Below are 23703 nucleotides of genomic sequence, written 5' to 3'. Positions count from 1 at the left end.
AAATCCTTTCTTCACAATCAACCACCACAGCCTGCCAATATCAAGTACTTACAATCTCAATAGATGTGAATCTTGTAATGAGTGTGAACTATGAAGGTTTGAAGAAGCTGTCCTGATCTTTCTTTTGGTGGTTTTCTGGATGCTGCTTCCAAATGATAATCTCCACACAAACCCTTAGATGGTAATAATAGGGCTGTATTTCAGGGGCTGAAAACAAATTAGTGAATGTTATGACCATATCCAAAAACTCAGATTCAAATTAAGGGGCATAGATTCAAATTGAGGAAAGACATTTGTAAAACAGATGTGCGGAAATTTGCCTTTAGCCAGCAGGTAGTTGATTGGTAGAACAAACTTCCATCTTTTGCTGTGGAAGTTGATAGCCTAAATAAATTTAAGGCTGAACTGGACAGGCATTTGGAACGAATGGAGGGGTAAAATGGGAAGGGTTTTTTTTTTTTTTTTTTTGGCTTATGCTGCATAAGCTTGCTTTCTTGTATTGTATGCCTCTACTAATGCTAACTCTCTAACATTTGACAGCTTGCATTAAACACGGTCTTTTCTTCCTGTGTTCTCTTCTTCAACAGTATCAGTAGTAACACCTTGGTTGACCACTTCCTCAGTATAATCAGGTACCTAGCATGGCCCTGCATTAGCTCCCCACCAGGTTCTGTGGAGATTACTAGCCCAAATCCACATCCATATCATAGAGAATTTCTTTCTATCCATTTGGTGCACATCTTCATCTTTCTAGGTGCTCCTGTCAAATAGAATAGATTTTAGAAATTCCTCCAGTTGTTAATGGGAATCAAACCAAGACATATGTATAACAAGTAGTGAAACCACTATAAGGTGATAGAAGATGACCATTTTGTAGGGAGATTCTTGAGAATGTCATCTGATAATGCCAAACTTAATGGAAAAATTTTATTCACTTTTTTTGACAACACTAAATGGATTAGAGTACTACAAGCCAAGTTTACACACACACACACACACACACACACACACACACACACACAAAAACAATTCTCATCTCATGTATGAGTTTTACTTGCAACTGGAAACTTACCACAATATGAATCTGTGCTTGTAAACATGACTAATTATTTCAACAAGTTATTTTAATTGACAAATTGTAAAGGAGAAAAATAATGCTTATAGAGTATTTTAGTTTTTCTATATGATTATCTAATACCATAGTTACAAATGAAAGCAAGGCCAGAATTCTCCTTAACTATGAATTAATTCTGCTTTATATTAAAATATGTTAATTAATGGTAAAATATCAAAATGAGGGAGTCTTGTTACAAGGTCTCCCATGGATAAAATGACTGGTTCAGTGTACACTGCTAGTTGTTTCAGTCTACTGATTAATTTTGATAGCATATTCTGCAGCTCAAAATAAAGAAACAATTTCTATATATACAGGTTTGAAAATTTTTACTAAATTCACCCCATGGGCTCACATCTGGTGAGTATGGGCTTGGCAAACCCGGGGTCCTAAGCTGGATATCATCATTCTTCTCTTTCTTGCTGTCTTGGTGATTCCCTTCTACTTCTCTCTAACACGGGAATTTTTAAAATTTTTTTGGCTAGTGCAGCATAAGCCTCAGGCTTCCTTGCACCATATGGCTAATAATAATAATAATAATAATAAAAAAATGTGATACGCTATCTGAAAAGTTAATGCGTACAGTGAATCTCAGTAGATAAGCACTTTTCAGATATATATTTATATTTAAAATTAAAAATTATTCCTGATATTGTTACTTTAGTAGTAAAGTTTCTGGAATAAGAACAACAAATTTAGTATATTAACATAGTTTATTAAGCACAAATTTATTATTCAAGTATACAAAAAAATAAGTCAAATGTGAGTAAAATAAGTAAATAAATTGGTCAACTACTGAGTGCCGGGCACTCAGGATGAAGGATCCATAGTCACAATGGTCGTTAGTGTTAGTGTAGTATCTAAAATAGAGAGCTTTATGATAACTGAAAAAATGTTTCTAGTACCCTAGCTTGGCTAAAACTGAGGAACTAACAAAAATATTATCTATTTGAGTCTTTCCAGTTATTGTGAATGAAAAGGGTGGAAGAAGCGACTCTGACTTCTTCCTGGAGAAGCAATAAAGTCTTGGGGGAGAAGCGACTTGCAGGTGAGGGCCGGGCAAGCCTCCACACAGGTGCCTCCCCACCACTGGCTCCATGAGTACCTCTTTGCCGGGAAAACTCCAGGTTTGAAGACTGTTAAAAAATACTTCTCATCACAAAATTTATAAATGACCTTTATAGAATTATTAACTAACTATTTAGCAACATTTTTGTCACCAAAAGGAGAGTTACTTAGTACAAAGAAGCACACTATCGAAATGCAATAAAAAATTCTTTTTTTTAATTTTAACCCAAAAAGTAAATGATAGATTTCAATCAGAATACTTTTCCCTTGATAAGCATTGATGATGGTATATCAAGCTTAATGTCCAAGTTTGCAGACGATACAAAGGTTGACAGGGTTGTTAAAGACACTACTGACACTATGCTGCTGCAACAGGATCTGGAAAGGTTGAGCAGATGGGCTGAGAGGTGGCAAATGAAGTTTACCATTGATAAATGTAAAATGCTATTTTTGGGAAACAGTAACCCCAGAGCAACGTATCAACTCTGTGGTACTACACTGACAGTGGTAGAGAATGAAAAGGACTTGGGGTTAATTGTGCAAGCAGATATGAATGATATACAGGAATTTTTCTAGCAGGGATAAGGAGGTGATTATTTCCTTGTATTTCCCTGTATACAGTACTCAAGGCCACACCTTGAGTACTGTATACAGGTCTGGAGGCCTCATTTCAAGAAGGATGTAGAGCTGTTGGAATGAGTACAGAGAAGGGCAACAAGATTAGTGAATGGAATAAAAGGGTTACTCTTACGAAGAAAGGCTTAAGTTTTGAAAATTACAGTGTCTGGAAACCAGGCACCTGTGAGGTGATCTGATTGAGGTGTATAAAGTCTTGAATGGTTTGAGCATGCTCAATGCCAATGGAATTCCTCCTCTTGCTCAGAATAATCACCTGAGAGGGCATAAATTCAAATTGAGGAAAGACAGATGTAGGATAGATGTGCAGAAATTTGCCTTTAGCCAGCGGGTAGTTGGTTGGTGAAACAGACTTCCATCCCTTGTTGTGGAAGTTGATAGCCTAAATAAATTTAAGGCTCAGCTGGACAGGTATTTTGAACGAACAGAGGAGTGAAATGGGAGTGTTTTTTTTTTTTTTTTTGGCTGATGCTGCATAAGCTTGCTTTCTTGCATCATATGCCTCTACTAATGCTAATGCTAACACATAGCTAATGTGATTTTTAAATTTTTAGCTCCATTAGCGACGGAAATAGAGGTGGGGAGACACGAAAATTACTCACATTTTCCTGTCTGGTGTCACCACTTTTAATTTTAAAAATACTTTAAAATTATATTTTAAACCTACTCGTTGAGCTCTTTTCAACTGTGTATAATAAACTATAGGTTGTTTGCAACATTTTTGTCCCCCCAAATTTACCTCCCCCCAATTTCTCAGACAATTTTTGTCAACAACGATCAATATGGCATTATGTTGGCCCACACGATGTACAAACCCATGCAAAATTTCAAGTCAATAGGTTGAGTGGTTCCAGAGATACAATGCAGTGAAAGACGGATGGACAGATAGACAACCGAGTGACATTATAAGGGTCCTTCATTAGACTAGGAATCCTAAAAATAATAAGTAAAAATAATTTCATAATAAAGTTTTTGTAGAATATTCCAAATTTTTATTAAGTTCTCATCCAATACACTATGCCGACTTCTTTTCTTCCTCCTTGTATTTTGGTTGCTGAATGACACTTTCGAAGTAGCCACAAATCGACATATTTTGCTGTATCGAAGTGGCTGAGCGGTGGACCTACAATTTTAAGAAACAGTAGTGAAGAAACTGTTTTTGTCATCAAAAAAGCTCTGGTTGGCTTGGCGATCAGATTCATTTGTGAAAATCCTCTTTCACATTCACTCGATGAAATTGGTATCATACTCAGAGCGTCCATCAAATTCTTCAATTCTTCTGAAACCATCTTTTCAATTAGCTTTCCCGAAATCCACGAATTGTATCTCTTTCATTTAACTGTAACCTAATTGACAATTTTCTAACTTCATTTTCACCAAATGCCAACATTTCACGTTTAGAAGGGTTAATACCTTCGCTGTCCTCGTTTTCCTTCTCTTGTCATCGGTATTTTGTCACTAGTTCTTAAATTTGAATTTTTTTTTTCTTTTGAAACTGTTCAAAATGTCAGTGTCATTCGGATATTCAGGTACTGTGACCATGTAAACAGAGATAGGGAAAATTTACTGAAAAATGATTAACTCACTTCCGCGAAACAACAGATGATTATTTGTCGGGGAAAAAGAAAATCACTCTCTCCTAATTCTCAAATGGGGCACTTACAGTTGATTCACAGTGGTGCCCAATCTACAGCCCACCCGGAAAATGAACTAAAACGGCATTTTAAATTTTGTTAATTATCAAAAAAATTTTGTCATTAAATGTTTTGTTTAGTAAATATAATTGTGTCTTGTACTTAATAAAATTTTCGAATATTTTCAATTTTACTTTTACATGCAACAAGATATGGAAAATGTAACACTCTAAAGAAATCTAACTTTAATTTTTTTTGAATATGGCCCCTGTATGGGAAAAGTTTGGACACCACTGCAGTAGAAGGTGGACCAGAGTCCATTGGGAATACCCCTTGATCTGCTCACTGTTGACTTGTGTGACTTCTTCTATCTGACCACCTGTGGGACAGGTAGTCGGATAGGTTTTACCAGGTACCACTAAGTTGTAGAATGGTAATCCCTTTAGCTCTCTTAATTCACGCAGCAGCACTAATTGCCTAAATTGCCTGAAGGCCAGAAATACGAACAGTGCATACCGAGTTAATTCTCTCCTAATCTGTTCGCTGTATGAAAATTTTCTTCGCTCCACGGAAAGTATTGTAAATGTTACTTCCAAGGGGAATTCAAAATAATTCGCTATAAAAGGACTTCGTTAAACAAAGATCCGACCGAGTAATTTAGAATTATAAAAATGATTATTAGAATTATAAAAACAGTGAAAAACGCAAATTTAGTTATATAATTTTTAAGCTTATTTGAAAAGTAGGTAAACATGTGAAAAAAATTTATGGAATATTACAAATTTCGAAGTGCACTGCATTCAAATGCCCCACATCACTGTTAATACAGGTGCCAGTATGCTGTACTGTTGCGTACCATCCCAAAAAAAGCACTGTATATATATATATATATGTGAAGTAGAATTAATAAGTCTGTTGCTGCTGCTTTGAGCACTCAAGTGCAAAGGTCACATCATCTTTATGATTATATATTTTTCTCTCAGTCACCACTTCACTTTTTAACCCATTATTATGTGCCTATGTAGCCAGGTGGGAAGGAGCAGCAGTGCATAGCACACGCTTCTTGATTAGACCGGGGTTCGAGCCCGTCACCACCAAATACGGAGGATGCGGAAAGGTCAGGGAATGACCACCGCATATCCCGGAGCAATATGGCCTTAGTTGCTAATGCTCCTAAAAAAAAAAAAAAAAAAAACCAAACCCATTATTATACTTACTTCATATATATATACTTTTTTTTTTGGCTGATGCTTTATAAGTTTTCTTTTTTGCATCATTTGCCACTATTAATACAATATTTGCTGATAAGTAAATGAAACTGCCTGTGTATATTACAAATTGTGTGCGATCAAATCTTATTTATATCATCTTATTTTATCCAAATAAGATGATATAAATGTAAACAGAATAAGAATGTAAGTGAGAGATCACATGCGATTAAAGTAAATAAAATTCAAATAAATAAGACAAAAAGTACCATACACAATCATAGATAATTTATATATATGCAGAGGGTATTTGAGAAGTTTCTGGCCTAATATATACAGGTAGTTCCTGACTTTAATGAATTAATTTGGTTCTAGCACACACTTGTAAAGTGGGAATTTATTTCCCATAGACAATGTTAAAAACAGGGGTTATGTTCTCAACAATGAAATTTTACAATAGTAATGTTAAATAAAGTCAAAAAAATAGTTTATGCTTAAACAATGATTTATTAATCCAAAGAAGTGAAAACATAGCCTTTAAAATCAAGCAAATTATAATAATAAAGAAAATGTTTATGTCATACAAATGTTAAAGAATGTTTATTCTTCATCATCATCAACTAAATGCACGCTTGTTGATTGTCTGTCACTTGTTGATGATTCATCACTCATTGTTGGCTTGGCACTCGTTGTTGGTTTGCTGAAAGCACAAGGAGTCGCCGCCATCTTCAAAATTCTTTAAGAGTTGGACCTACCTCCTTATCTCTACCTGAACAAACAAATGCATGCACAGTAGTACTGTATTATATAATAACATGCATGGTTTGAAATGTGTTATTTATGAATGTTTAGTATTTATTTATTGCAATTAACATTCACATTTTCGATTTTGTTAATACTTGAAGAAAAAAACTCGTAAACCAGGGATCTCATAAAGTGGGAACTGCATGTATTTCCTTAAGTGAAAATAAAATAAGCATGGTAATACTAAATTATAAACATTTATATGCATTTACTCAATTTTTAGAATAATATCTTTATTTTCTTTTTCTAGACTTAAAAAATCCACATGCAACAAAACCAATAATTTTCATAAAACAATAATGAAGCAATAACATAGCAATAATGAAGCACCTTTATTTGAAAGGAACAGCTGTCAAGTAAATACAAAAGGATATAACAGAGACATTATATGTAATTTTACATCACACAATTCCGTGAAGAACTGGCAACAAATTCAAGAGGACCTTTGTCACAAACCACAAAAAAAACCCACTGATGCTGTTCACAATTTGATTCTGAAAGATAGATTGGGTAACAACAGATAGCAAGAGCAACTATATCCTGAAGGTGCACTATAGCCAGTGTAGCTTATGTGGTGCCACACACACACACACACACACACACACACACACACACACACACACACACACACACACACACACACACACACACACACACACACACACACACACTGTGAATAAGCTGATCATATCTGCAGAAAATAGAGCATGAAAAAATTCTCAGTGCAGTGAGTAACAGAATATTTAAATGCAGATTAGAAGACGGAAAGGGCGAATTGTGCAAAGACAATTTTTACAAAATTTGTTCACAATTCAAACAAGTTTATAAGCCAGCTAGCAGCCATGGATGAAACTTAGATTTACTAGGGTTCAGACACCAAACAAAAGAAGCTACTAAAGGAGTTACATCAGTTTTTGGGACAAAGGACTGCTATTCACTGATTACCTTCAAAATGATAAAAAATTTACAGGCAAATATTATTCTTCTTGCTACTGAAAATTCATGAGCAGGTAAAGGCAAAAATATTATGGGAAATTTTCACTACACTTCTCTTCCTGCATGACAGTGCTCCCAGTCACATAGCTCTGAGAGGTTACCAATGAGACAATCACTGATTTAGTTCATGAATTATTGCCACACCCACCCTGTTATCAGATATGGCCCCTTTGAATTACTAACTTGTTCCTGCATTGAAAAAACATCTGAAAGGACAATACTCTGGGATATGATAATGCTATTCATGGAGTCAAATAATGATTTTATCCATGCAGTCAACGAATTGTTACAGAACCAAAACAATGGATTCTACCCAGAAAAGATGAGGGAATGTTGCATTAAGTCTGCAATGCATAGAAAACTATATGGAATAAAAGTCTGATTGGTCCAAAAGTGCATCATTCTTTCTACCATAGGCTAGAAATTTTTCAAATACTCCGTGCATGTGATCCCCCACTCAATCATATGTCCTAGATTCATAATTATTATGAATAATTAATATTGAATAATTATAAATAATTATAAACTTTAAAATATAGTGGGTCATGACCCCTCAAAGGCTCGTCAAGAACATTCTGGGGATCTTAATGTACTAAATTAAAACTTAAAATCAGGGCCGGATTTACATATAAGCTAAACAAGCTACAGCTTAGGGCCTCACATTGCAAGGGGCCTCGCTCCATCTTAAAAAATCCTTTTTTAATATTGTCGCAGGTGAACTCTAAGAGAAAAGGTCCTCATACATGTTATAGCTTAGGGCCACAACAAGTTTAAATCCGGCCCTGCTTAAAATATAAGTCTACAATGAAGAAGAAAACTACACTTGTTATTAACAGAGGGGCCATAGAGCAGTTGAGAAGTTTGACTTACTGAAAGAAGGATTTATAGAAGAAGGTTTGGAAACACTGTTCTATAGAATTATATATGCAGTATTTAATACTTACACTGATGTAATGACAGGTGTCTGTACAACAGCCTTCTGAATGCTGCTGCTAACAAGTTTAGTAACGCTAGTACTGGTGACTTTTCGAGAAGAATCTGCAGAGGTAGAATTTTTGACTGGCTTTTTTGACAAAGAGGTAGAAACAGAATTGAGGTGATCATCTTTAATATCAGCTGTAGTTGAAGTGGTCTGGTTACTAGGTACAAATGGCATCGTATCACTCATATCATCAGTAACAGATGTATCTGGATGAACTTGAAATGGAGAAGTTTCTGAAGAAATTATGTCATTTGATTCTGTTGGAGAGGTTGTCGAAACAGTAAGGTCATTTTCAGTGGAAACTGGAGGAATTGAAGGAGTATGAAGAGCATCACTTTCTGTGAGAGTAGTGGAGAGAAGTGATGTGGGCTATACATATTAAAAACATCCTAAAGTTAAAAGTAATGACCATCAAATAATTTACTGCAATTTATCATTTACTATTCCCAGTTTAAAATTTATTTTAAATGTACATAGTGCAATATGTATGCAACTACTACCTCCATCATATGAGAAGGATCCATTTTTGGGAATGGCATACACTTTAAAATATAGTAACATACTTCACTATTTGGAGCAGTACTTTTTATTTGAAAAGCACTGCTCCAAAGAAGTATACATCTACACATAGCATGTGTAGTCCAATACCAAGGCAACTTGAGGTGCAGTGCCTCCACAATATGAAAATGATGTTCATAGCAAACCTACTGTCTGCTTCAGGTCAAGATAACTAAACATAGTAATTTTTATTTTAAACATCTTGAATAAATTTACATTTAATACAACCTTTGCAAACGAAAGCATACAAAAAATGAATACATGTACAATTGGAAAAATCTTGTATATAAAAATGATGGTATTTACAGTAATTTTAAGGTGCCTCAGTAGCCAGGTAGGCAGGAGCAGCAGTGTGTAGCACACGCTTCTTGATTAGACCGGGGTTCGAGCCCGTGACTATCAAATACGGAGGATGCGGAAAGGTCAGGGAATGACCACTGCATAACCCCAGAGCAATATGGCCTTAGCTGCTAATGCTCCTAAAAACCAAATAACAAACATAACAACAAACAGTAATTTTGGATTTCTAATTTTCACATGTATCTTCAATCTTGGAAGCTAAACAATAATGGATGCAGCCCATATTTTCAATTTTAAACTCAACAACTAATAGCATATCTGTAGACATTAATAACTGGACCTGGGTTACCAAAGGTAAAAGAATTCAAGCACCAAACATTAAAGTCACAGGCTCCTGCATCTCAATAACAACTTCCTCTTCCTTATCCACATTGGTAGTTTGAGAGCTTAAGATTACCTGAAGCAAGGTCTCCACTAGTCAAAAGTTTTACACTGTCTTTAGTACTTGCAATTGATACAAAGTCCCCAATCTGACTAAGATAACAACAAATGTGGTGAAATTCAGATGGCATCTTGATTCTTAAATTATATTTCATAGTCTGATGCTTTTTCTTGATTTGCTGCTTCAAACACAAAAATCACTGTATCTGCACTGTCTTGAGCTTTTACTGTTATAATGTCATCGTTAGCTAACCACTTCAAAATTTGGACAAAAAATTTGACCAGTTTTCTCACCTGCCTTCTGTAATACTCCAATATACTAAAGAGTACAATGGCATTAACAAAATTTATCAATTTACAAATTCAAATCAATACTTTTTTTTTTTGTATTATTATGGAAGAAATATACAAGGAACATCAAACAATTTTTCTATTAATATAATTCACTATCTGTCCTTATGAAAAGTCATACTCTAGGGAAACAGCTTTACTACAAAATGCATTGCTCTCATACTGTGGGGGAGGACTTCGCCTCTGGTTGCCTAGGTATTTTGCATTACACACTAAAAATGAAAAGCACCACTAACAGAAAGAAGCAGCAGCATATCTTTAAAAATGTTGGCCCTATTGCAATGTAATTCATTTATTTTTTTTATGTAATTTTCTCTTTCCTTTTTTGCTATTGATGTATATTGCTATTTATCTGAAATACATTTAAAAAAAAACAGTAATATACTTCTTCTTTTGGCAACATGCTTTTATTTGAAGTGTGCAGTGCCATACCAAGGCAACTCATGAAATACCTCCACAATATGAAACATGCATTTCACAGCAAACCTCAAATTTGTACACTAGTTATACTTTTTATATTGGCAAAAGAAATTGAAAAAAGTAGACTGTCATGTGCTACAACTGGGAGGGGGAAAGGGGAGAGACATTAATACATGATGTCATTTGCTGTGCAATAAGATCTTTTTCAAGTAGTGTCACTAATCTGAAACAGAACACAGTCTACTCAAGGCTATGTACAAAACTGAGGCTACTAACCTTACTTGTACAATCACCTTATATTGGATAAGGTTTTAAAAGAAAGAATACTGAAGCTGTCAGAGGAATATGCAAAATGAAAAAATATATTAATTCTATTGATTTTATCACAGATATACTCTATTAAATATTACAAAAGATGTATTAAATTTTAATGAGTTGAATTTCATAATTTGCATCAGTCCCCAAGAGCCTCGTCTACTTTTAGCTGCAACATTTCTCTTCCAGATTCCATTCAGTTATCATAAAGCTTCTCTAATATTGCATCTTTAAAAATATTTTCAAGTGTGAATATAAATACAAAATATTTATCCAATTTGTCAGCAACCTGTACAAGAACATCAAGTGGACCAATATAGTTTGTTCCTTCCCCTCTAGTGTTAATGTAAGCTAGATAGTGCCAACTTGTGGAAAGCATGGCTTTAACCATATACTACCATCCAAAAAAGTGAATAGACCCATGTAAGTTTTACACTGGTACTATTGTCACTCACTTCAACAGCATGTCACGCCTGTCCTCTCTATTTGCTGTGATACTCCACCCTTTTTGGCAAGCTTTCCACAGTGAATGATATTTTTTACATTTTTATTAACAAACAGCCCCTAGCCAGAAACTGGAAAATCCACTATATACATATTATATTATATACAGATGATATACCACAATGAATGATAGACTGCAGCAGATATAATTTTCTATTCCACTGTAGAACAGTGTCCATTTGAGCTACTGATTAAAGACATATTGGCCTGGCTTTCAGCCTTTCATTTTCAGCCAAGAAAATGAAAGCCATCATTTTCATCCAATGATGGCTTTCAGCCATCATTGGATGAAAATCATTCATCCAATTGATTTTCAAAGAGTTTAAAATCAGGACACCACCAGCCATTCCAAATTTTATATGTGTATGTTCATGAACTACCTAACAGTGGTATGGCATAGCATATTAATCTGTTGAAACAAATATTGGTCTGTACCAAAGAACTGCATATTGTAGGGAGAAAGGAATTGTACAAAACGATAAGGTAGACATTGGCATTAGCAGGTCTATGCATGACCACAATAGGCCCTAGGCAATAACATGAAACATAGGCCCACACCATAATCCAAATCTCTCTCTCTAAAAACTTCTGTTGGTCTAATGCATTCTAACAGCAGATGTTCTCAAGCATCCTTAACATCCATGCCAGTCCATCCAATTGGAATAGGGTGTAGAGATTTTAGCATTAGTAATTATTATTTAGTTAGTATTACAGTATAATACTATAATACTAACTAAATAATAGTATTATAGTATAAATTTAGCAATTTAGTACTAATACTAAATTACTATAATTTAAGAATTTAGTATTAGTAATGCCCATATGTTGCAAGGAAGTTTAAGGCTTATGCTACACCAGCCAAAAAAAAAAAAAAAAAAAAAGAGAAAAATAATAATAATAAAAAAATTAAATAAAATAAATAATTAATAAATAATAAAAGAAAAGGAAATAGACAGCCTTATGAGTTTCCCTCCTCTCATAGGTAGCTATCCAGCTGATCTTTGAATTTCCCCAAACTGTCATCCCCTACCACCCATGTAGGTAATTTATCCCAGTAATTTCTAACTCACTGACTAAAAAAACGTTCTGCAATCCAATCTAAACTTGTAATTTATCACTCTACAGAACCAATTTCCACTTTATAGACTAATTATGACATTTATTGCACCATGCAAGGCAAAATTTGTGGTTGAAATTGGTGATATCTGGATTATGCACCACCACTCTTCCATGGAAAACTTAGGCTTTAGGCTGCAGAGTTGCATACATAATGTTTGTTCAGATCTGAATTTCAGCCAATATTTTGACTTCTGGTTGACGTTTTAGAGCAGGAGTGGCCTACTTAATTTGTGATGCGATCTAATTTTTTCCTTCAAAATGTGCCGCGATCTACCATCTCAAAAATTACATTGCACAAGGTGCACAAATCGAGGGATGACTGTATATTTAAAATTCATCGTGATCGACCGAAATGAAATCCGCGATCGACTCGTTGGCCTCCTGTTCATTACTGGATGGTGATGATACTGCCACACTTCCATTTCATGATAACTTCTCGTCCCCAACTGGGAATGAGAGTAGCCTTGTGCAGGTGAAGTTTTTACGGCTCGGGAAAATAGAGAAGTTTTTTATGTTTTATTAACTTAAATTGGCATATTAACTTATTTTCTAGAGTAGCTTTATATTCCTAGTTACGATACTTAGTTTAAATTTTAACTTAGATAGAGATTTTGTAGGTTATTACTTAGTATTGCTATGGGTATCCAATCCACGTGTTTTTACAAATTTTGCAGAGCCAGTGAACAGAACGTTTTTTCGCTATATTTAGCTGCTTTATTGACTAATTGTTATAGGAAATTATTTTCTATAAGTAGCTTATAGACCTAGTCAAGATCCTTGGTTTATTCTGAATTGAGAAATTTTGGAAGTTAATTAATACTTAAGTGTCCGTAGATTTACCGTTTGTAAATTGCCGCCATTATTATATGATACAATGTTATATCCCGAACTAGATAGCGTTAGCTTAGTATAGTATATAATATTATCAATTAATCAGTAAAATTTATTAACCTTGTTGAACTTCATTGTCAATTAAATTGTACTTTTTAACTAAATACATATAACGACACATAACTAGATTTTACAAACATAACATAATTAATTAATACATAACTTGATACGGAAGTTATATAAAGAAACTCAAAGATAATACTCCATACTTAAAAAATGTATATAGATATATAGTGTTACAACTGCGTTGGGATACAAGTTTAGGGTTATAATTTTGTACTGAAATTGAATGGAAATCATGACTCAGACCAGAGCAGCAAAGCAAAAGGCTCAAGCAAAATGGAGTGCTGTGGCTCAGGGGAGAACTGAGGGGGGCAGTTGCCCTTTTAATCACAGCCCTTTAAAATGCACTGCTTGCTTGATGTTTGTGGAGCAATCGGGTATGGAACATGATTTAACCAAGGGGGATATCTTTTTGTGTGCATGATGTAAGGCGTGTGAGGAAATGAGATGACAAATCAGCATTGTTATGGGCCTATATAAGAGCTTGATGGACAGGGTGGATGCTATCGAAGGATCTAAATTGAGAGGCCAATCAAGCTCTCAGCTGCCCACATCAACGTCAGAGCTTGCACTTGATCATCGTGCAATGCAGCGGCAACCCTCAAGGCACTCGTTCCTGCGGTGGTCCCAAAGGAACTAGTAGTTGTTGGTGATTCTATTACCAGGGAAACAGGGAACATGCTATGTAAAAAGGATAGGTGGAACAGGACCAGGGTATGTCTGCCAGGGGAAAAGATTGATGACATTGTACAGTGGATATCATCTTTTAAGGGCACAAAAGGTGATATTGTTGTACATGTTGGCATTAATGATATTAAGAGTAGGAGACCGGCAGAATTACTTAACTAGAAAGGTGACTGTTGAAAAAAAGCCGTGAATTAGGATTGATTTTGAAAGTGTCTCCAATTCGGCCCAGACACGACAGGAGGGAGTACATGATGAGAGCCTTATCGATCAAATTGGCCCTAGAAAGATTGGGCAAGGCTCAAGGGGTAGAATTTTTTTCAGCCCGGGCCGTACTTGTTAACAGGAGAGACTGCTTCTACAGGGATGGGATACACTTAAATAGAAAGGGTGCAAGAATATTTGCTGATGCTATCGAGGAAGTGTCAGGTGTGTCGGAAAACCGCTAACTTGGGTAGGATACAAGGACTAATAGATTAACAGTAGCCACTGGCAGAGGTGAAAGTGATTCTTGAACTGCTTCTATTGGAATGAGCAGCAGCCTGGTAAACAAGATGCAGAGTATTTCAGAGACTGCTGGGAGTCATTGCAGTACAAGTAAACACATGGGTTGTGTTAGGGTAGCTAAGAATAGGAACAGGTGCATGTTAACTTGCATGTACGCCAATGCTAGGAGTTTGGTAAATAAATTTGATGAATTTGAGGTATTGCTCAAAACATCAAAGGCAGATATTGTTGGGATATCAGAGACATGGTGTCACACAGATATAAGGAATGCAGAACTGGAATTTGGGAAGTACAATGCATACAGGAAGGATCGACAGGATAGGAAGAGAGAAGGGGTTATGCTTTTAGTTAAGAAACACATCCAAGGAAGTGAAGCCAGTCGACATCATTGGACAGTGTAGTGATGAGTCAGTTTGGTGTGACATAAGCATTGGGAGATCAAAATTGAGGAGTGTGTTATACGCCTAATGACTCCGATGAATATAATTAGAAACTATACAGTCTTATAATTGAGGACTTTAATTTCCCAGATATTGACTGGAATTTGTGGGTTGGTCACTCACACACTATCAAGGCTTTTGTGGATTTATTGGATGATTGTTTTCTACATCAGCATGTTGGGAGGCAACTAGAGGGAGTAATACTCTTGATCTGATTATCAGTAGTAATTCTTCATGCATTAACAATCTGAAGATAAAGGAACCACTAGGTGGCAGTGATCACAGTGTGCTGAAGTGGAATTTACTCAAAGAGGTAGCTACCATCAGGGGTAAAGGGAAGGGTTTCTGCTTTTGTAAAGGTGACTACGGTGGTCTGAGACAGTATTTAAATTCTATACAGTGGGACCAACTGATGATGTTACCAACAGCAAATTCAAAATGGGAAGCATTCAAAGAACTTATCTTGGAAGCTACTAGGCTTTACATACCAACTAAGAAATATTGTTCAAGGTTTAGGCCTAAATGGATGTCAGATGAACTAATGAGACACATGGCAGAGAAGATAAATGCATGGGATACATATAAATTATCACGTGACACAGAAACCTATGATAGATATAAGCTGGTCTGCAGGCCAAGGCAGATTACGAGAAATCTTTGGCAAGGGATTCAAAGAAAAACAGCAAAGAGTTCTTTACTTATGTAAACTCTAGAAGGAAGGGGATGAATCAGATTGGTCCACTTGATATCGATGGGTCAACTGTTGATGATCCTGCTCAGGTAGCTAACAAACTAAATGAATATTTTGCATCAACATTCACACATGAGGAGTTATTCAGCGAGGGGAATGCCAGAGGTGTATTCAACTCTGGCAGTAAGCTAGAGAATCTTGTAATAACTGAGATTAAATTGGAGGAGAAATTGTTGAAGATAAATACAAGAAAGGCACCTGGGGTGGATGGGATCTATCCAGTTATATTAAAGGAGGCAGCAAAGGAAGTAAGCAAACCTTTAATTTTAACCCAAAAAGTAAATGATAGATTTCAATCAGAATAGTTTTCCCTTGATAAGCATCGATGATGGTATATCAAGCTTAATGCCCAAGTTTGCAGACGATACGAAGGTTGGCAGGGTTGTCAAGGACACTACTGACACTATGCTACTGCAACAGGATCTGGAAAGTTTGAGCAGATGGGCTGAGAGGTGGCAAATGAAGTTTAACATTGACAAATGTAAAGTACTACATATGGGAAACAGCAACCCCAGAGCAACGTATCAACTCTGTGGCACTACACTGGCAGTGGTAGAGAATGAAAGGGACCTGGGGGTGGTTGTGCAGGCAGATATGAAGTTTTCTGAGCAGTGCAGACGGGCTGCAAGAGTAGCTCATGGTGTATTGTCGATGATATATAGGAATTTTTCTAGCAGGGATAAGGAGGTGATTATTCCCTTGTATAAGGCAATGGTCAGGCCACACCTAGAGTACTGTATACAGGTCTGGAGGCCTCATTTCAAGAAAGATGTAGAGATGCTGGAACGAGTACAGAGAAGGGCAACAAGATTAGTGAATGGAACAAAGGGGTGCGTTTAAGAAGAAAGGCTTAAGTTTTGCAAATTACAGTGTCTGGAGACTAGGCACCAGCGAGGTGATCTGATAGAGGTGTATAAAGCCTTGAATGGTTTGAGCATGCTCAATGCTGATGGGATTCTTCCTCTTGCTCAGAATAATCACCTGAGAGGGCATAAATTCAAATTGAGGAAAGACAGATGTAGGATAGACGTGAGGAAATTTGCCTTTAGCCAGCGGGTGGTTGGTTGGCGGAACCAACTTCCATTCCTTGTCGTGGAAGTTGATAGCCTAAATAAGTTTAAGGCTCAGCTGGACAGGTATTTCGAACGAACAGAGGGGTGAAGTGGAAGTGGGTATTTTTTATTTATTCATTTATTTTATTTTATTTATTTATTTATTTTTTTGGCTGATGCTGCATAAGCTTGCTTTCTTGCATCAAATGCCTCTACTAATGCTAAATCAAGCAGACCAATATGATTTATCACTTACAAATAATAACTTTCTTACTTTTTCTTGCCAATCTTAATCCAAACCATCTCAATCTGCTGTAGCATGCCTACCATCTTGAATAACTTGATTACAGACTAATACTTACTACAAGGTTCTACATTCTCTGACAATTTATAATTATCCCATGCCTTTTTTCTAAACTCATTAGTTCATCTGACATTCACTTAGGTCTAAACTTGAAGAATATCTCTTAGGGTATAAAAAGCTTAGTATCTTCTATGATTACCTCTCTGAAGGCTTCTCATTTGGCACATACATTCCTAAATAACATCATATCGTCCCTCTGAAAAAGAGTTTAAAAATTTTCTAAGCCCACTGTAAGCACCAGTGCAAAAATAAAATCCCTTCTCTTTACTTTTGATAGTAATATAATTAACTGGTTAAATCATCATGGACTTTCATTCAAGCATAATATAAAACATTAATAATAAATAGATATTTTATTTAGCATATTGTGTTTAAAAGTATCACTCTGTATATTATAAATTTACTTACTTCAATCATTGTTAAATGACCAACACCTGCCGATTGGGTAGCTTTACGAAACTGCTCATCAAATGGATTGACTACTTTGTCGTTGTGCAAGTCTTGAAACAACCCAACTTCATCTGTTATTCTCATAAAGCGCGTTGGTGTTGGAGTTTGATCTACAAAGATTCATATCATTTGTGATGTCAGAAAGAAAAAGATATATATAATAATGGGCACATCACCCTTAAATAATGGCATAAAAAATATTATATAATATATATTATAAAATAAAAAAATATATATATAATATATATTATGTTTTGAAAGTGGGTAAAATTCATTCAGATAATGATTAACAAGAAGGTTAAAAATGTACATTCCTAAATAACATATTCAAAAATTCATAATCGATTGAAGGATGAGAAATTTATGACTTTACTAAACAAATAATATACATATATTGGCACATAATAATAGAATGAGCACAGCTACATATTCATTTATTTCCCTAAAAGCTATCATCTCGATGTAATTAGCTTTATACAAATGCAATGTGTGATAAACAGATTTAAAAAGTTAAATTTTTAAATGAAAAGAATGAACTGAAACTGTTTTCACACAATGCAGCTGATGGTAATTAAACAGCACCAAAATTATAGCTGTAAAAATGTCCCTTGGAAAATTTCCTAGTTAGGTGTAAAAATAAAAGATTTGTAATTTTGCATATGATTAAACAATGAACTGTTATTTATGAGTCATGCAGTACAAGTAATTTATTTACTAATTGCAAACAAGTTCTACTTTTATCAATTTTATTCAGTTCAAAAATATTAATTTTTGAGCATATTTTTATATAAATAATAGTTTTTTTTACTATTATGTCAGTTTTTTTTAAATTTTACTATAATAGTTTTTTACTATGAAACTTGACATTTCAGTTTATGTTTTCTCTGGATGGAAACTGAAATGTTCGGACATCATGGAATCCACTGGGCATAGAATAAGAGAAAATATAAATGTCTGTAAATAATATTCTACTCTGATCTGCAGATGTGGTCAAGCATGTCAAATCCTCAATAGCTATGCAGTGATTACACTGAGTTGTTTATTCCGCTCTGTCACAACCCTATTCAATACTGTCTAAAAAAATTTTGGTCACAGCATCCTTAACCTCCTCAAACAATCTAAACTGAGAGACCTTCAGATATTATTTAAGTTATCCAAATGCTAAAGAGTTGAAAGTCAATTAATCTAATACGGTATGGTAGATTTTCCAACATTTCAGATCAAAATCTATTAAGAGTCTTGGTTGACATTATTGTGAAGAATTACACCACCTCCCACATCAACAAATTATTGTACTTGTTTCAGATACCCTTAAAAAAAGGTTAGGATCTGAAAATTAATGATTCATCAGAGATTACAGAGAGTAGGACCTTATAAATGTAGAATTAAAAAATCCGGTACTTTTTGAATATTTCTCTGAGGATTTGGCCATACAAGGGCACAGAGGAAACAGGATTGTCAAATTTATCATTATGTCCCATTAATAATTTTCAGCCACCAATTTCTTTCTGCTTCACATATTTTTAAAACTGTACATCATTGTTACTATGTATTTACAACATATAAAATCATTCATTTTGCAAAACATTCAATTACTAGCTTATAGTATAGTATAGTACTTTAGCATTAGCATTAGCATTAGTAGAGGCATTTGATGCAAGAAAGCAAGCTTATGCAGCATCAGCCAAAAAAAAAAAAAAAAAAAAAAAAAAGTAACATAAATAAATAAAAATAACCACTTCCACTTCACCCCTCTGTTCGTTCGAAATACCTGTCCAGCTGAGCCTTAAACTTATTTAGGCTATCAACTTCCACGACAAGGGATGGAAGTCTGTTCCACCCACCAACCACCCGCTGGCTAAAGGCAAATTTCCGCACATCTATCCTACATCTGTCTTTCCTCAATTTGAATTTATGCCCTCTCAGGTGATTTTTCTGAGCTAGAGGAAGAATCCCATCAGCATTGAGCATGCTCAAACCATTCAAGGCTTTGTACACCTCTATCAGATCACCCCGCTGGTGCCTAGTTTCCAGACACTGTAATTTGCAAAACTTAAGCCTTTCTTCGTAAGAGAACCCCTTTGTCCCATTCACCAATCTAGTTGCCCTTCTCTGTACTCGTTCCAGCAGCTCTACATCCTTCCTGAAATGAGGCCTCCAGGCCTGTATACAGTACTCTAGGTGTGGCCTGACCATTGCCTTATACAAGGGAATAATCACCTCCTTATCCCTGCTAGAAAAATTCCTATATATCATTGACAATACACCATGAGCTACTCTTGCAGCTCGTCTGCACTGCTCAGAGAACTTCATATCTGCCTGCACCACCACCCCCAGGTCCCTTTCATTCTCTACCACTGTCAGTGTAGTACCACAGAGTTGATACGTTGCTCTGGGGTTGCTGTTTCCCATATGTAGTACTTTACATTTGTCAATGTTAAACTTCATTTGCCACCTCGAAGCCCATCTGCTCAACCTTTCCAAATCCTGTTGCAGCAGCATAGTGTCAGTAGTGTCCTTGACAACCCTGCCAACCTTCGTATCGTCTGCAAACTTGGACATTAAGCCTGATATACCATCATCAATATCATTTATAAATACAGAAAACAATAAAGGCCCCAATACTGAACCCTGAGGGACTCCACTAATAACATTAGTCCACGATGAGCAGTGTCCATTGATTACCACTCTCTGTCTTCTCCCCCTCAACCACCCCTTTATCCATAGCAGCAACTTGCCTCCAATGCCACACTGCTCCAATTTGTGCAGCAGTCTTCCATGTGCAACAGTATCAAAAGCCTTTCTAAGATCCAAGTATATAATATCAAAGTTATTCCCTGCATCCAGTTCTTTTGTGACTGCATCATAGTATCCAATCAAATTGGTCAGGCAAGACTTCCCCTTAACAAAACCATGCTGTGTCCTAGCTATAACTGAAGTCTTGTCTAGATGATCCTGCAGTGCTTCTTTCACCAGTGCCTCCATTAATTTTCCGGGAACAGAAGTTAAACTCACAGGTCTATAATTACTTGTGTCAGCCTTTGATCCCCCTTTGTGAATTGGGGTCACATTTGCACATCTCCAGTCAATGGGTACCTCCCCTGAGTCCAAGGAAGCTCTCATAATTATGGCTAAGGGTTTGCTTACCTCCTTTGCTGCCTCCTTTAATATAACTGGATAGATCCCATCCACCCCAGGTGCCTTTCTTGTGTTTATCTTCAACAATTTCTCCTCCACTTTGCTCTCAGTTATTACAAGATTCTCTAGCTTACTGCTAGAGTTGAATACACCTCTGGCATTCCCCTCGCTGAATAACTCCTCATGTGTGAATGTCGATGCAAAATATTCATTTAGTTTGTTAGCTACCCGAGCAGGGTCATCAACAGTTGACCCATCGATCTCAAGTGGACCAATCTGATTCATCCCCTTTCTTCTAGAGTTTACATAAGTAAAGAACTCTTTGCTGTTTTTCTTCGCATCCCTTGCCAAGGATCTCTCGTAATCTGCCTTCGCCTGCCTAACCTCCTTTGTAACTTGGTTACAGATCAACTTGTATCTATCATAGGCGTCCGTGTCACGTGTTAATTTGTATGTATCCCATGCATTTTTCTTCTCTGCCATATGCCTCATTAGTTCATCTGACAACCATTTAGGCCTAAACCTTGAACAATATTTCTTAGTTGGTATGTAAAGCCTAGTAGCTTCCACGATAAGTTCTTTGAATGCTTCCCATTTTGAATTTGCTGTTGGCAATATCATCAGTTGATCCCACTGTATAGAATTTAAATACTGTCTCAGTCCATTGTAGTCGCCTTTACGAAAGCAATACCCCTTCCCTTTACCCCTAATGGTAGTTACCTCTTTGAGTAACTCCCACTTCAGCACACTGTGATCACTGCCACCAAGTGGTTCATTTATCTGCAGATTCTTAATGCATGAAGAATCACTACTGATAATCAAATCAAGAGTATTACTCCCTCTAGTTGCCTCCCGAACATGCTGATGTAGAAAACAATCATCCAATAAATCCACAAAAGCCTTGCTACTGTGTGAGTGACCAGCCCCCAAATTCCAGTCAATATCTGGGAAATTAAAATCCCCCATTATAAGACTCTCTGATTTACTGGCCCACTCTATTTCTCCGAACAGTTTCTTATTATACTCATCAGAGTCATTAGGCCTATAGCACACTCCTACTCTCAATTTTGATCTCCCAATGCTTATGTCACACCAAACTGACTCGACACTGCACTGTCCAGCGATGTCGACTGGCTTCACTTCCTTGGATTTTATGTGTTTTTTAACTAATAGCATAACCCCTCCTCCCTTCCTATCCTGTCTATCCTTTCTGTAGACATTGTACTCCCCAAATTCCAGTTCTGCATTTCTTATATCTGTGTGACACCACGTCTCTGAAATCCCCACAATATCTGCCTTTGATGTTTTGAGCAATACCTCAAATTCATCAAATTTATTTACTAAACTCCTAGCATTGGTGTACACACAAGTATACATGCACCTGTTCTTTTTCTTAGCTACCCTAACACAACCCATGTGTTTACTTGTACCCCAATGATTCCCAGCAGTCTCTGAAATATCCTGCATCTTATTTTCCAGGCTGCGGCTCATACTTGATAGTATAATACGAGGGGGTTTGAAAAGTTCTTGCCCTGAATATGAAAAGGTAGTTGTGTACTGTTAAAAATTTTTGTACTTAAATGTATAACAAACCAAATAGTAACTCACCAAGTTTCATGCAGTTTCAATAAATCTATTTTTAATTACAAGAACTGAAGTCAAAGTTGCATGAATGAGGAAAGATGGACAAAATCAGTCACTGTGCTGTCATTCAATACTTGAGAAGAAAGGGATTGATGCCAAAGGCAATCCATGAGGATATGGTTACAACATTTAGGGTGGATGCCCCATGCTGTGGAAGATCTGAAATGTCCATCATTCCAGAAATTGTTGAGAGCGATCTAGCAATGAGTGATCGACAAGTGACACTTTGGTACATGGCCAGCATCACAGACATCTCATCAGAACGTGTGCACCACATAATAATGGTGGTTCTTGCTACAAAAAAATGTGTCATAATGGTTCCCAAAGTTGTCGGCAGCAGATCAAAAACATACAAGAGTTTTTCAAATCAAGTGAACATTTGTGTTGTTTTCAAGCATATTCAGCAAATTTTCTTGCAAGGTTTGGAACCATGGATGCGGGTTTGTCACATTCAGCCAGAGACAAAGGAGCAGTCTAAACAATGGAAACACAGATGTTCTTCTTCCATTCAAAGAAAGCCAAGTTGTTTCCTTCTGCTAGCAAGGTGATGGCATGTGTTTTGTGATGCTGATTGAGTGTTGCTACCTTCAGAAAGGCCAGACAGTCACAGGGAAATATTATGCAAACCTTTTGAGGCATTTGCAAGGAAACATCAAAGTTAAATACTGAGGAAAGCTCAGAAGCAAAACAAAGCAATCTTGTTCCACCAGGACAACATGCCTGCTCATGTCTCTTGCTGCAGTGGCTGCACTGCATGAGTGCAGCTTTGAAATCTTCGACCATCCCCAATATTCACCAGATCTAGTACCATTGGACTTTTCACCTATTTCCTAATTTGAAAAAATACCTCAGTGGCATCCATTTTCCCGCTAATAGTAGCATCGTTGCTGCAGTTGATGCATTCCTGGAATGCCAGAGAGAAAACTTGGGCTTCCAGGTTTTGGATTCAACACATTTAAGAATTGGTGGCAAAAGTATATATACCCAAAGGGGATTATGCTGAAAAGTGACATGTTACCAGACTCCTCCTCAAATAAACCCTTCATACTCAGGCTGCAAATTTTTCATATATCTCTCGTAGTGTATGTATTTAGTTTAAGGCAATTTGGTTGCTGAATTGCCTTGAAAAATACATCAACACCATTTATACCTCATATTAAAATAAATTAATAAAAAAAATCAAAAATCCAGCATTTCTTGAATATTTCTCTGATGGCAGTCGACTGTGTAAGGGCTATAAATAGGAACTATGATGACCAAGCTTCAAAA

The 23703-nt window shown here is 36.2% G+C and overlaps 1 protein-coding gene and 1 pseudogene across 3 annotated transcripts in view; both read right to left on the bottom strand.

The window, feature by feature from the left end:
• Positions 1 to 23703, bottom strand: part of LOC150088309 (cyclic AMP-dependent transcription factor ATF-2-like) — a 237356-nt gene that overhangs the window by 101842 nt on the left and 111811 nt on the right. For all 3 annotated transcript variants that reach the window (XM_090370702.1, XM_090370700.1, XM_090370701.1), the window contains exons 6-7: positions 17611 to 17762; positions 8405 to 8811 (exon numbers count right to left, since the gene is read on the bottom strand). In XM_090370702.1, the coding sequence (XP_090226828.1) occupies positions 8405 to 8811; positions 17611 to 17762 (559 nt within the window). The remainder of the gene's footprint in view (positions 1 to 8404; positions 8812 to 17610; positions 17763 to 23703) is intronic.
• LOC150088310 (DNA sliding clamp PCNA pseudogene) lies at positions 9527 to 17168 on the bottom strand (annotated as a pseudogene).

The sequence above is a fragment of the Mastigoproctus giganteus genome, chromosome 3, assembly GCF_048544385.1.
Source record: "Mastigoproctus giganteus isolate SK-2022 chromosome 3, ASM4854438v1, whole genome shotgun sequence".
Classification (NCBI taxonomy): Eukaryota; Metazoa; Arthropoda; class Arachnida; order Uropygi; family Thelyphonidae; genus Mastigoproctus; species Mastigoproctus giganteus.
The sequence above is the reverse complement of the archived record's forward strand: the minus strand, read 5'-3'. Positions and strand labels throughout refer to the sequence as shown.